We start from the raw sequence: 15969 nt of genomic DNA, 5'->3' as shown, positions 1-15969 counted from the left end.
TCCAGGTTTTTTCCTCAATAGTGACTTTCTCATTTTTATAAAAAATAACTAAAATTGTTATATACAAGCATAAGAGACTAATTTGACCTCCTGATATTTAACAGGATAAGAATAGTTCCTGTTGGATTATTAGTTCTATATTTTAAGGGATAAATGAATAATCAATAAATGAAGGAGATGGCAAAGACTTTTACAAGAAGTTTATCCATGTGAAATGAGAAACTAAAACATCTCAGCAAAATCTCTCTTCTTTTGGATACATGCTTTGAGCTCAAGATTATATAGCAAATGAATGTTTTCTTATAATATATTTTTATGATATGAAGGATTTTTATGAGGTCAATTAGGTGGTACAATGGTTAGAGCACCAGTCCTGGAATTCTACCTTGAATTTAAATCTGGCCTCAGACTCGAGATACTAGCTGGGTGACCTTGAACAAGTCACTTAACCCTGATTGCCTCACATCCAGAACCATCTCCAGTGTCTCTGACATATCTAGCCACTGGATCCAGATGACTCTGGAGGAGAAAGTAAGGTTGGTGACTTAGAACAGCACAGCGCCTCCCTAGAATCCAATTCACTTGCTTTTCGTGGCATTACCTCCCTGATGTCATGGTGGTTTTTTTTTTTTTTTTTGGAGAACAAAGGACAAACATCATTAATGAGGTATAGTATGATTTTATGTTTTAAAATAAAGGAATGGACATGGAGAATGAATTTGAAGTGATGTCTGGTTAAAAAAACACCCTGGAATATAAATTGCTTATTTCTGAAGTTCAAGTTGATACTTTGTTTGACTACAGGCTTCAAACTTTCCATGAAAAAGATGCATTATTATCCTATCAAACTTTGTACTCCTCCAATAGGATTTTGCTCCTGGTTTCACAGTGTACTGGTGAATGTTTGGATATTTGCTTGCTTTTGGTTTTCTGCCATCTCTCTTTTACCTTCTGTGCTTCCTCAGTGACACTCTGGTAGGTTGCCCTTCCAGGTCGAGAGGCAGAGCTTTGGCTGACTAGTTACTACCCTCCTCAGATGGCCTAGCATACTTTTAAAAGCTGGGCCAATAGCCCTCCCTTACTCAATAACCTTAGGCTAATTCTTCTTAAGTCAGGCTAGAGAATGGCTGGTTAATGAGATCTTAGCTTTTTTCTCCCTCTAACTTTTGAAGGAGGAAACTTATGCAAAGTAATCATTGGACAAAAACCTGTTCCAACTAAAACCTAGTCTTGCTGCTCCTCTAACATGCTGTCTTGGAATGACTCTTGGGAGTCTTTAGAATGTTTAGGTCTTTTGCAAATGGCCTGGAGTCTGATGGGCAGAATTGAGCTCTTGCTGAATGTGTTTGGGAACCATGAAATGATAAACTCTTTTTCTTCCTTGCTACTCTTTTCATTGGGATTTGCCTGAAGCTTGAAGCATTTTAAAAACCAAAGTCTGTGGGGCTGTGCCTTCCAAAAGCTCCAACCATGAGAGGGATGAGTGGCAAATAGAATCTCCTTTTGCAACTGCTTGTCCTGAAAATGATGAATTAGCATGGCAGAGCCTCCCTGCCTCCCTAGATACACTAACATTATTCTTACCCTTCTTCCCTCTTGCATTCAAATGTCTCTGTGACCAGTCCAATCCAGAAAAATAAGCTAGACAGTTAAATATAATGGCATTTCAAATTCACTTTTGTAACATCAACAAATAAGGATGCCCACTTTACTGCAGTGATTAGGAACCTCAAAAGATCAATTAACTGTCATCATTCTCTCACTGATTAAAAACAGATTTCCATAACTCTTCTCTACTGAGCCCCCAATTCCCCAAAATAGGGAGTTTCTGGCAAAAAAAAATTAAGTAGATTTTTCCTCTAAGGGTCATCCGAAATTAAAAGTGCTTCATGATATTTATCCTAGAATTCTCCCAATTTGAAAAGAAACATTTTAGCATATTAAAAATCTTATTTATAGCCTTAGAAACTGGAAGGATCAGATAAAGAAGTTAAAATAACAATGACATATTTTTCTATCCTGTGGTTCTGATATGCTTACTGAGTTTATCTCAATATTTCTTGAAATCTAAAATAACTTTTTGCCTCTATGGCTAATTTCACCCTTGGAATATATATTTTGATACTTGCCAATAAACCAAGTAGATACCTATTAGATCATAGAGAGGGTCTCACTCTATGTGACCCTTAGCTTATTGGAGAATAGATTTAGAAGTCATTTAGTTTAATCCTCTTATGTAAAGGAAGAAATTGAAGACAAGAGAAGCAAAGTAATTTGCTCAAGATGATACTGATAGTAGGTGGCAAAGGTGAGATTAAAATCCAAGTCCCCTGTTGCTAAGTCTAGTATTCTTTCCATTGTACCACAATGCTTTTGATATAGAAATGGACATTACATGCCTCTGTAAAGCAAGTGGTTTCTGGTAGGAAAAATTTGTTGATTATTTTCTCCAGAACATATTGGAAATTATTCACTTAGAATTTCCCTAATTTTAAAAGAAAAATTTTGGAACTTAAAAAACCCAGGGGCGGCTAGGTGGCGGCGCAGTGGATAGAGCACCAGCCCTGGAGTCAGGAGTACCTGAGTTCAAATCTGACCTCAGACACTTAATAATTCCCTAGCTGTGGTGGCCTTGGGCAAGCTACTTAACCCCATTTGCCTTGCAAAAACAAACAAACAAACAAACAAAAAACCTAAAACAACAACAACAACAACAAAAACCCAGCACCCAGATGAACCAGTTATCCAGAGATGAAACTTTCTCTAAAACTACGAGAACCCTTCATAGTTGTAATATATCAGCCAATTGTTACAACCATTTGAGGAATTCTTTCTCTAAGTTGCCCTATGATTTCCTCTGTAAAGTTGGCCTCCTTTCCTAATATAAACCCACATGGGTGTTTATTCATAAGACAGGCTCCCGAAGTTCATTTCAATTACAGATTCCCTTTATACTCATGCTATTTAGTGCAAAAGCTGCTCCCTGCCAGCAAGAACAATTTAGGGGGTTCCTCTCTGCAAGAGGTCCCTAAATTGTCCCTTGTACCAACTTCCTTATCACCTAAGAAGCCTTTATCTTTCTGGTCAAGAATTTGCTGACACCAAAAGGCAAAAGGCTAGCTGTACTCTCTGCCCCTGGGGGGTGACAGGCTTCTTCTGAGTCCAGACATCTCTCTCCGCCAGTACAGGAGAGTAGTTATGGCTCCCCTCTTACTCCGGCTAAGAGACCTAAGAGGAAGCTAACTCCTAAGAGGAGACAGGAAAGACCAGTTGCTTCTCCAAAGAAACGAAGAAGAAAATTACATAGGATGACCCATTATGCTGCGGAAGCCCGTCGGGATAAAGTAAGTTGACTATTGTTCCACAGCTTTATACTAGGAAGGGCAGAGTGAAGGGTCTTTTTGGTACCTTAGAATTTTCGAAGGGTAGTGGGGAGTCTGCCCAAAGTATTATTTAATTTGCAGTCCAAAGAGTCTGTTACACACAAGGCTGTCTTCCTGCTTCAGATGTATACCACGAAAAGTTCTCTTGAAGGATTTTTTCAATGTCCATCAAGTTAGAAAAGCATGCCTCTTCTCATTATCATCTTGCTTCTACCAAGAATAGTTTAGCATCTGAATTCTATAACACATTCAGAAAAATACTGCTTTGTGTGGAAGTATTTCTTAATTTGCCTCAACTTAGATCCTCTGACAAAAGGGACTTTCCAAACTTTCTTTCCAAAGAAAATTGTTACTTGCTCAATCTTTAAAAAATGACATCCTTCTAAAAGGGAGGGAAGGAAGAAGACACCAAGGATAGCTTGACCTCAAAAGGAGAAAACTCCTTAAAATAGTTGGTTTAAGTCATCTGGCAACTTTGTAACCAAAGACACTTTCAGGTTAGAACCTGAAGGATAGAGATAGCAATAGAGAGTAAACAAGAGAGAGTATTGTTGGTGTAATCTTTCATTGATGGGTAGTATCTACATTGTCAGAACATCTGAAAAAAGCCCAAAGGTTCATTTTTTTCTGTTTGTTCAAGAAATCTCAAACTTCTTGTGAGTTAGTGTATCATAAATAGCAAAGTCCAAATTTAGTCCTGTTTATCTAAGTCTTTATTCTTGGCACTCTGGAGGGAAGAAGAACACTTCACTGCTAATGATGGCAGACTTTCTATTCTTGGTTCCTTTTTCTTTAGACAACAATTTCAGGCAGGGTTTTCTCAGAAGGACATTATCAGTCAGCCACGTGGGAATATCTGGAATTGTTTCCTCAGGCTTCAGGGTGAAACTTTCAGTCAGATTTGCTTTGGAACCGAATTTCAATCACCAAATTCCATTTTGAGAGATTAAATTTTCCCAGTGCTGCTGCATTAGGAGAAGTCTTAATTCATCTAAGGAAATACTAATAGAATGTAGCTTTTAGGTAATATCAAATAAGCATATTTTTGGAAGGAAAATCACATGTAATGTGATTTTTGAAAGGTGTGTAAGTTTAGCTAAGTGGTAAAATTTGAATAGCGATATCAACATCATATTCATATCATCATATACATGTTTGAGAACTTGTCCAAGAACATTCTAATTAACAATTTAAATTGAGGGAAGTCAGACTGTGTACATACAGATTAAAATTTTGAAAGCAAACAATAGGGTTAAAGGATCAGAGTGGGGGTTTCCCCCCTTTGAAAATACTCTTCAGAGCAATCCGCTTCAGTCTTCTTTTTCTTCTTCTTCAATAGAATGAACAAAAAAATTCATATAAAACAAAGATTTACTTTTGTTTAAAACTGCTCATACTGTCATAGATTTGGAAGTAGAAGGGACCTTAGAAATCATTTAGTCTAATCTCTTCATTTTACAATCATCTGTAAAAAGAAACCTGGAATGTTAAGTGCCCAATTCAGAGTTTACTCTTCTTGACTCCTAAGCCCAGCGTTTTATCAATAACACCATGACTCTTAAGGGACACATTTTATTTTCAAAATAAAACAGAAAGAATTTTTATGTCAAAATGATTATTCTATGTATTTTTGGAAAATATTCCACTATTAGTATTTATTGAATTTCTTTTCTTTTCATGAACATCATATTGAAGATCTTTAGAAAGTTGTATGGACACCATTGTATTGATTCCTAATTCATAAGTGCTGAAAGCTTAAAGTAAACACTATTTTATGGGGAAAACTTTCACTTCAGTAAGTGTTAAGTGCCTACTATGTGCAGTGTGCTGTCCTTGGTGCTGAAAAGTGTGTGTTTTTTTTTTAAATCAACTTACTCTTCTCTTTTGTTGATCTTGTTTTTCCTGGTTCCTATCTCTCATGGTTCCTTGGGAGCTTCAAATGTTTAGTTTTTTTCTGTTCATCCTTAAAAAGTTTTATTTTCAAAATTATACTTTAAAAAAGCTACAAGAGCCAGCACATCTTCAAAAACAAAAAATGCCTCTTATTAGTAATTCATACATGTGTGTATTTTTATACATGCACACATACATAAATTGCCATGAAGCAATTAATTTTAGTTTCTATAATAAGTAGTGGCAAATTATTATCCAAAGCTCTGCCTCTTGCTTCAGAAGGTTATCCTCCAGAATTTTCTAAGAAGGGAGACTAGTGATAAATAAGAAAAGGAAAACAGAAAGATAAGAACTGACTTGGTTATTTTCCAACATTTTTTACAGATGACAAATCCTCTGAGAGAAATTGACAAAACTGTGGGACAATTAATGGATGGACTGAAACAACTGAAACTACATCGTTGTGTTAATGTCATTTTTGTTGGAGACCATGGTAAAGTCTTCTCCCCTTTATGTAATCAAAATTATAAAAGGACAGCATCTTAATTAATGTCAATTGTGAAAGCAAAACCAGAAATATTCAATAACTAATGAGTGAGTAGTTTCTATAGATTGCTCTTAAATATAGAATATAATTCTAAAATAAGAGAAAAATATTTTTTGAAAAGAAGCCATTCCCATACTCCAGTGTTTAAATGGATACTTCATCTGATTACAATTGATATTTTTCCCCACCTCCTCTTCTGTGCTTTCTCATCCTGTGCAGTTTTTGTCCATTTGAAAAAAGTACTTCTAGAGAGGCATAGCCTATTATATTCAAGAATTTTTCTCTGCTCTTTTAATGTTTTATGGATATCAGTACCAAAATTTGATTGTTTGATTGTTATCTTATACTGTCCCATCTCCCTCTCTGGTCATCTAGGTTCACAAGAAAATCTTTTAAGATATGTTGATGTAATATACATAAAAATAATCACGCAAAGTTATTGTATTGTTACCAATTTGCTGTTTGAAATGTTTTATATTTCTTCTAATTCAATGATGTTTTATTTTATTCCTAATTTTATCCCTAAACTCTGTCTTGGTCAGGTTTGTTGTTTTTCTTTTACTGGTAGAAATTTTAGACTACATTGAGGTTTTACATAAACCATTTCTGGGGAAATGATGTGTTGTCATTCCTTTGATCAGCAGAATAAGTGTTAAACAAATGCTGTATCCATTTTAGTTTAAAACAGTTTTTCTTTGGCTTTATAATATGCTGAGGATTATTGTAAAAATCCCAACACCTCTCTGAAAATGTGTTATATAATTCACTAATTGACAGTAATATATAATTGTGCTAGTTGCTTTCACTAGAGAAGTTCCAGAACCTATTCTGCAGTAGGCATAAAAAGTATTTTTAGAGAAAGCAATAGGATGGTGAGAGGGTACTTTGCCAATAATGGGCCCTCATGTGGAAGTTGTATTTGACCTGGCCCCAAAAGATAGGAGTAGATAAACACTGAATAAATAAATTTAAGCTCTATGTAAGAAAAACTGTCTAAAATTCAATGCAAAAGTGGCATTGGCTATCTGAGAGCTCTTTAATTGTGCCTAGACTATCATTTGTTGAGGATGTTGTAAAAAAGGGATTCATGTTCAGAGCCAGGTTAAACTAGATGCTTTGTCCAACTCTGACATTCTATGATTCTGTGAAGATCCTAGTGTAACAGAGAAAACTATGGAAGTGAGAAGTCAAAGTGATTCTTCTAACTCAATCCTAGAGGGAAATGGAGTGGATGAAAATGGAAAATTCCATACTACCTTTCTCAAGGAATGAGTTAGAAGATTTACCTCTAAGATCTCTAAGTCTCTAAAGTGTCTATGAACTCTGGTTACCTGCATAGTAGTATAATTTTTTTTTATCAGTGACGGATAAAGGTATAGATAGCATATTTATCAAATGTTAGAGGCAAGGATAATGAATATATTGAATGACAGAATCAGTAGACAAAAAGGTCTTGATAAGTTAGTGCATTTTATTTAGATGTAATAAGATGGAATTCAATAGAGATACATGTAAAAACTTTTAGAGTACAAAGATACAGCCTTTTAAATACAAATAGGGGGCAGACATTTACAACAGTTTGTCTGAAAATAATTTAGAGATATTAATGGACCACAAATTCTTTATAAGACAACAATATATTAAGATTTCATGACTTCTAGGAATAAGGAAACAACATTTTCTCTGGACTATGTGTTAGATAGCATGTGGATTATTATGTTTAGTTCTGCACACTGCAGTTTGGTGAAGACTTTGAAAAACTGGAGAACATTCAGAAGACAACCAGGATGTCCATACCACATGAGGATCAATTTGAGGAAAAGGAAATGTTTAGTTGGAGAGGAAAATACTAAGGGGAGAGAGTGGGAAAAGTAACTATTGTTTCTGAAGGGCTTTCATGTAGAAGATTTTGGGCTTGTTCTGTAGTATTCCAGAGTGCAAAGCCATTGGATAGAAATAACAAAAAAAGAGAGATTAATGATTGATCTTAAGAAAAACTCATAATCAGAGCTGCACAAAAACAGGAATGGGCTGCCTCAGGAGGTGATGGGTTTCCCCCTCATGGTTTAACTTCAAGCAGAGACTTCATGACCACTATTAGATAGTCATATAGTAGAATCAGAAAATAGAAATAGACCTCAGGTCCTTTTCTACTCAAAAGTCTGTGATTCTTTAAAATCCTCCATGGGAAATCTATCCATTGTATCGAATCCTTTAATATAGGTTTCTTAATAGATTACAGGTTCGAGTGCACCCCTCCTGCTGTCTATTTGTTATCTCTCACTCTAATTCTTTAGATTTTTTTTTTTGTGTTAAAGAGTATTTTGTAATTGTGTTCAAATAATTCCTATGTGTGTCTCACAGTAGACTCCTCAGTTTTGTACTGTCTGTAGTTATCTCTTCCTTCTGGATTTTGTTAGTAATATACAGAAATGTTGATGATTTGTGTGGGTTTATTTTATAGCCTTCAATTTAAAAAAATGTTATTTCAATTAGTTTTTTTCTTAAGTTGACTTTCTAGGGTTCACTAGCATCATATCATCTGCAAAAAATTATATATATATATATATATATTTCCTTATTACCAATGTTTATTCTTTTAATTTCTTTGATATAGCATATTGCTAAAGCTAGCAATATATAATATTTCTATAACTAGAAATATATATAGCTATTTATAGTCTATTGCTATAGCTAGAACTTTTAGTTTAACTTTGAAAAGTAATGGTGATAATGTATATCCTTGTTTCACCACTGATTTTCAATAATGCTTCCTCTTTGTTTTAGATAATAGCTATTATTTTAAGGAAAGCTCTTTATTTCTCTGCTTTCTAGTATCTGTTATTTATTTTTATAGGAATGGGTTTATATTTTGTAAAAAAAATTCTACATTTATTGAAATAATCTTGTAATTTTTTGTTAGCTTTCTTATTTCGTTATCTTTATAGTTTTCTTAATACTGAACCAGTTCTGAATTCCTAATATAAAATAAGATTTGTCATAATATATGGTATTCATTATATATTGCTATAATCATCATTTTTGTGTCATAGAAAGTATTTGGAAAGACTTCTTTATTTCCTACCCCCACTCCTGCCAATTCTTTATTGGAATTCTTTAAATGTTATATAGAATTCCCAAATAAATCCATCTGGACCTAGGCTTTATTTTCCTTAAAGACCTTATTTATGGTTTAATTAATTTGTACAACATAGGTATTCTATTTCCTGATTTGTTTATCCAGAAAATTTTCTTTGTAAATATTCATCCATTTCATTTAGATTGTAAGTTTTATTGGTGTGCAGTTGGGCAAAATATCTACCATAAATCATTTTTATTTCCTCTTCATTGACTGTGGATTTGCCTTTTTTCCTTTCTTTATAAATCGATTTTCTTCTTTACAATTTAAAAATCAAATTAATTAGTGATATATCTATTTTATTTTTTAAATTAGTTCCTAGCGTTAGTAATCAGTTTAATTGTTTTTCTTTCAGTTTAGTTAGTCGTCTTGCATTTCCAGGATTCTTATTTTGGTATTTAACTGAAAGTTGTTAATTGATTGGGTTTTTAAATTTTTTTTTAGTTATATACCCACTTTATTGATAATCTTGCTCTTTTATTGAAATTGATATTTAGAAAGTACTAAGTTCTGCTTTGGCTGCATTGTTGTTATCTCTAATGACATTTTTGATTGTTCTTATGATTTGTTTTTTGACTTTCATTCTTCAGCTTTAATTTCAAATTAATTAAAAAATTTTTCATTTGGTTTATTATTTGGTTTTCAAGTAATTTTCTTTCAAATGTTCTTTTTTGAATATAATTTTATTGCATTGCTTTCAGAAAAAGATGCATTTTGTATTTCTGTTTTTAAAAACTTATTTGTAAGGTTTTTATGTCCTAATAAATGGTAATTTTTTGTGAAGGTAATATATATAGCTATGAAAGCGGTATTTATACTCCTTTCTACTTTCATTTAGGATTTTTCCACAATTCATCATATTTAACATTTCTAAAGCTCTAGTATCTCCTTACTCTTTTTTTCCCCTTTATTTTATGCTTAGTTATTAAGGTTTGAGAGGGAGGTCCATCAATAAAAAGATTTGAAGTCTGTTTCTATAACTTACTTAAAATAAAATTTGGATGCTATGCCATTTGGTGCATTTGTGTTCAGTACTGACATCAATTTATTGTTTATAATACTTAAAAAAAACAAAATGTAGTTTCCCTATTTATCTTTTTAAATTTAGTCTACTTTTGCTTTGTGTGAGATCATGTTTACCACCCTTGATTTTTTCATTTCATTTTTCTTTTGCTCCTTATTTTAACTCTGTGAGGCTAAAAACCTTGTTAAAAAAACCTTTGGTTAAATTCTGTTTACTAGTCCATTCTACTATCTTCTTCCATTTTATAGGTGAGTCATTTACACTCATAATTATGATCAGTAATTGTGGATTTTCCTCTATCCTATCTTATACTTATCTTTTTGGAAAATCCTGTCTCATCTTGAAGATCTATTTTTCTTCTGTTTATTGTTCACTTTAATCTGCTCTCCCCCACATTCTCCTCCTTATCCTTTTATCCTCCTATGTTCCTTTTGGATAAGTTACATTCCTATACCCAAATACAGTGAGTATGCTTATTTTTCCTTCTTTGAACCAGTTCAGATGATTACAAGGTTCAAATATTTCCCATTCCTGGCTCATTGTCCTAGCCATTGTATAATTTCTTCTTTGAATACTTCATTTTTAAATGATAATTTTCCCTATACTTCATCTCTCTACTCCCTTTCCCACTGTATTTTTTCCCTCACCAGTTCATTCTTGTATTTTGAGATCATCCCAATTAATAGAATCACATCTAGGCCCTCTATTAAATCTAGACTCCCCCTGAGAGCCCTAGTAATATTAGTGTTTTGAGAAGTTACATGTACTTTCCTCATATAAAAATTAAAACAGTTTAACCTTAATTAATCTCTTTTGAGTGCTTCTGTATATTTACATTTTTTATGTCTTTCTTAAATCCCATGTTTGATGTACAATATCAGTCGTTGTGTTCAAACTCAGCACCTCTCATTGTATCATCCTTAGATACTGCAATGCTCTCTAACCACTGCTTCTTCTGCCCCTATGCTGTGCTCCTGATTAGCCCCAAATCCAGACTTATAGGTCGAATTTTATTAAGCTTCCCTGTGCTGGAAAATGACTCACCAAGACATTTTCTTGGTTTTACACATTTGAATTCAGTCTGGCATGTTTTTTAGGTGGTTGTGGAGGAAACTTTTTTGGGTGAGCTATCCTTACTCTGTTTCTCCAAATGATTCTCTTAGTTATATAGGCCATAACTGTACAATAATAATAGTGATCTTGAATAGGTCATGGAGAATGGGAAATGATTACAGAGCATATGTTTCAGTTTTCAAAAAGGGAAGAAAATGGTCTTTACAACCCATGTCTTAACTTTAGTTCTTAGACAAATTTTACTTTTAAAAGGGATGATTTGTTTACATGTAAAAAAGAAAGCAGTGTGTGAGACAAATCCTTTCTTTCACAGGGTAACATTGACTTAGACTGATAGATCAGGGGATTATAGAGACAATTTATCTACTGACACATCTAAACAAGTCTCTCATGCTACCCTTATGAAAAATAGAGTTATAGGCTAGGCAGTTATACAATTAGGTGGATTTGGCATTATTTAAATGTTGGACCATATGTCAGTTTTAAAGAAAATCTCCAGTAGGGCACCCTGAGGGCAGGAACTAGGTTCTGGGTTATTTAACTTTTTTTTTCAACCTATCACTTACTTGGACTAAAGCATGGAATAATGTACTTCTCAAATCTGCAAGCCACATAAAACTGGTAGGGATAGCTGTTATGTTTGAATTTTTGGACCAAATAGAAAAATAAAATAATATAAATTATATAATATTACATATTATACATTATATAAAATTATATTATATAACAAACATAATGTAATATAGCATTATGTAAATTATATTATATAAAATTAAATTAAATAGGTAGCTAGTGGTACAGTGAATTGTGTGAGGCCTGGAGTCAGGAGGACTGTAGTTCTAATCTAGCTGGGTGACCCTGGCAAGTCATTTAACCGTTTGCTTCAGTTTTGTCATCTATAAAATGAGAAGGAGAAAGAAATGGCAAACCACACCAGTAGCTTTGCCAAGTAAATACAAATGGGATCATGAAGAATCAGATACAACTATACAATTATCAGCAACAGTAAAACAAAAATAAAGTATTATACTTAGATTCAACAAATGACTTATCTATTCTTTCCATTCCCTGAATGAAGTTTGTTTCAGTATTGATTTCTTAAACTCATCAAAGGAAACTAGATATACTCTTATTATATCTTTAATTTATCTTAGTTTCATGTCTGTGACTTATGGAAGATAATTACAGAATCAGAGTGAAAAGGACCTCAGAAGTAATCCAGCACAACCCTTACCTGAACAAAAATTTTCTCAACAATCTTGGCAGTGGTTTTTTGATTTCTATTGATCTCAAATGATGAGGAAACTATTACCCCTCAGTTTTGGACAGCTTTAATTATGAGGGAAATTTTTCTTATAGGGAAATAGAAAAGAATAAACATCTATATAGTATTTACATGTGCCAGACACCAGGCTAGGTACTTTTTACAAATCTTATCTCATTCTTATTCTGTTATCCATATACCCACATATCTGCTATATATGTTATTCCTTATTTTTTCTTCTGGCCAAGTCCAACAAAGAAAATCCTTCTTCATAATTCACATTTGTATAATGCTTTTAGGCTTGCAAATTACCTTACATATATTATCATTTGATTATCACAACAACCCCAGGAGGGAGGTACTATAAAGTTTAAGATGCAGAGAGAGACTAAGTGACTTATTTGCTCAGGCTCAACCTGAGCTAGTAATTGTTTGAGACTGGATTTGAACTCACATCTTGACTCCAGGCCCAGTGCTCTCTCCAGTGCATTTTTCTTAAGTCATCTTTTCTTTGAACTACGTATATATAGATTTTCTCCTTCAATTATGGCACAGTTTCTGGCCTTCCTACCAGCCTGCTTACCTTCTCCTCTTCTGGCCCAAATAAGCTTGTATCTCAGTGTCAAGATCTATCTCTAATTTCTATCTCCACCTACATCCATATCTATATCCATTTCTTTATTGATCTACATTTATGTCAAAAACCTCTATATTTGTGTCTGTCTGTCTGTCTTTCTATCTAATGTCTACATTTGTACATATATATGTATACTGGTCTCCTACTTCGACTTCCAAGGAAATTCTCTCCACTATTGTATGCATACATATGTGATTATGTATACAGAATTATAAATGTACATATATACAGATATACATGTACATATGTACAGAAGGCAGATAAATGGCATAGTAGGTAGAGTGCTAGCACTGAAGTGAGGAAGACCTGAATTCAAATCTGCCCTCAGACTTACTAGCTGTGTGACCTTGGGCAAGTGAGTTAATCCCCCAGGACTATCTCCAGTCATCTGATTCACATTGGGCCACTGGCTAGATGGCTCCAGAGGAGAAAGGGAGGCTGGTGACTTAGAACAGCATCCTCCTACTCCTCACTCAAATCCAATTCATGCTCATGTCTTGGCATCCCTCCCTGATGCAATAATCTTCTTCCAGATTAAAAAAAATACAGGTGTGTATATGTGAGTCAGGAAAATTCTCCTTGGAGGACAAAACATGAAACCAGTGCCAAATATCTTGTGACCCCTCCTTTTAGTGACTTTACTTCCTCTTTTAGCTGCAGTTGTTAGTTTTCTGTTTTTATTACATTATTTACAACTTTGTTGGAACAGTTAATCTATTATACAATTGGGGCATTGGCTCTCAACCCATTTGGTCTGGACATTTTTTTTTTCTGCCAACATTATTTTTTCAGTAATATCCAAGGCCACCTACTGAGACACTTAGTTGTGTGGTGATTACATATACTCAAAGGAGGAGCTATTTGTTTGAGAGATAATTTGAAAAGGACATTTTGTAAAAGACACAGAACTATGTCTTCTAGTTGTATGTCTCTCTCCCCTCCATTCTGATTCTCCCCCTTGCTGCCTTAGTACCAAGTACCAAGAAATCTTTATGGAAATTTAGATTAAAAAAATAGATATTTCTTAGACTACAGAAGTAGCATCAGTGTCAGCTGGTTTTTATCATGGGGTTGGAATAATTTTCTTTTCTTTTTTCTTTTTGGATTTGGCTCTTTGACCTGCAACAATGATTGAAGGATGATTTTTTCCCTAACATTTAAGCGTGAGCAGAAAGCTTATTGCTTAAGAAAATCTGATTCTATGGAGCAGAAATCAGTATTTTAAATGAAAAAATTATTTTGTCAAAGTCCTCCATTTCCCTTTCTACTGTTCCCAATAAATGGCTTTGAAAGAACTTAAGATTCTTGAATGAGCTATATTTACATATCCATACTACATTTTAAACTTGCGCTTCACTTGTTTCTCTAATTTTTTTTTCCTTCTCACAGGAATGGAGGATGTCACATGTGAAAGGACAGAGTTCTTGAGCTCTTATCTGACCAATGTAGATGATATTATCTTGGTGCCTGGAGCCCTGGGACGAATTCGTCCTAAGTCTAGTAATAATGCAAAATGTAAGTTGTCATTTAAGACATGATTATCTTGTGGTTTATGGATCAGGAGAACCTTTTTCTTCTGCTCTACTGTAATTAATTCCTATTTAAAATTTTAAAGATTGATAACTTTTGTTTCTACAGCACTTTCATTTCTAAATTCAGTGTAACTTTCTCCTGTAGGTGACTAGTGGATAGAGTGCTAGTCTAGGAATCAGAAGACTGAAGTTCTAATCCTTCCTCAGACACACAGTGATGATCTTGGGGAAATCAATTAACTGCCTTGTTTTGCTTATTTATAAAATAAGGGAGTCTGATTCAGTTGCTTCTAAATGTCTTTCCAGCCCTCAGCCTGTAATCCTATAGCCTTCTCCTATGTCTTCCCCAGATAACCAATGCCTGTAGCAAAAGAATTAATTACTTATCGATAAGCATTTCCTCTCCCTGCCTTACCCACCAAAGTCAATTCAAAGTGCTTTATACACATAACAGACCCTTCTGCTGAAACCTCAGATCACTTAAGAGTCTGGTCAGAAATCGACTTCTGACCCATGTAAACTGGTTGGCAAAGGACAGAAGGAAAACCCATTAATGCCTGGGGAAGTGGCGGCTGTTTTGAAGATGAGGAGTAACGGGAAAATGATCATGACTCACCATGCCACTTAAGTTTCAGCTTTCAGGATGAGAAATGTTACAGTCAGATGAAACTTTTAAGCTTGGAAACATCAGGAGATTTTGGATAATTTTTACCAAACTGAAGACTTCTAATGTTGACATTTTGTTTGTTTATAGAAATAATCCATTTAGAAAAGGTAGACATTGAAGTCTTATTAGACTTTAGATAAAATTCTCCCCTATCCCCCCCACCCACTAACATCATCAGCATCAAAACATACATGTCACTCAAGAAATAGCAAATGGGTAGAAGTAATCATTGGGTGGAGGAAATCCTGGGAGTCAAGGACATGCAGGGGAAAGGATCTGGGTCAAATGCTGACTCTGGTACTTTACTACTTGCCACCTTGAACTCATCAGTTCACCTCTTTGACCCTCACCTTTCTCTTCTGTAAGAGGAAGGAGTCAGACTAGGTGACCTCTTAAATCCTTTTACATTCTAAATCTGTGATTCTGAAGTTTATTATATGCTAGAGAAGAAGACTAGAACTTAGCCCTCCTAAAATTGTCCTTCACCTCTACTTTTTGTACCTCTTTCTAGCTTCCCTAACAACCTTTCAGGTGTCCAGTATCCTCATTCATTCATTCTCTCTCTCTCTCTCTCTCTCTCTCTCTCTCTCTCTCTCTCTCCCAGCATAGTATGAAACTCTAAATAAATTCTCCTCTAATGTCTCCCAGAATTCATTGGTAATCTTATCTGTCATTATAACCTGAAAGACCTTTCTCTACAGTAGGAGAATTTCAAGCCTCAGTGAATAGCTGGGGAGGTGTGTTTTCCATGAATAAAGTCTATTACTGGTGAACCAGAGATCACACTGATATAGATGATAGCTTATTTC

At 34.2% G+C, this 15969-nt stretch overlaps 1 protein-coding gene across 5 annotated transcripts in view; it reads left to right on the top strand.

Moving 5' to 3' along the window:
* ENPP2 (ectonucleotide pyrophosphatase/phosphodiesterase 2) overlaps positions 1–15969 on the top strand; it is a 174669-nt gene that overhangs the window by 113154 nt on the left and 45546 nt on the right. For 3 of the 5 annotated variants that reach the window (XM_074201459.1, XM_074201461.1, XM_074201458.1), the window contains 3 exons: positions 3189–3344; positions 5661–5769; positions 14351–14476. In XM_074201459.1, coding sequence (XP_074057560.1) covers positions 3189–3344; positions 5661–5769; positions 14351–14476 — 391 coding nt within the window. The remainder of the gene's footprint in view (positions 1–3188; positions 3345–5660; positions 5770–14350; positions 14477–15969) is intronic. The other 2 variants (XM_074201462.1, XM_074201463.1) reach the window with 1 other exon arrangement.

Source organism: Macrotis lagotis, chromosome X (genome assembly GCF_037893015.1).
Source record: "Macrotis lagotis isolate mMagLag1 chromosome X, bilby.v1.9.chrom.fasta, whole genome shotgun sequence".
Classification (NCBI taxonomy): domain Eukaryota; kingdom Metazoa; phylum Chordata; class Mammalia; order Peramelemorphia; family Peramelidae; genus Macrotis; species Macrotis lagotis.
This window is presented reverse-complemented; position numbering and strand designations above follow the sequence as displayed.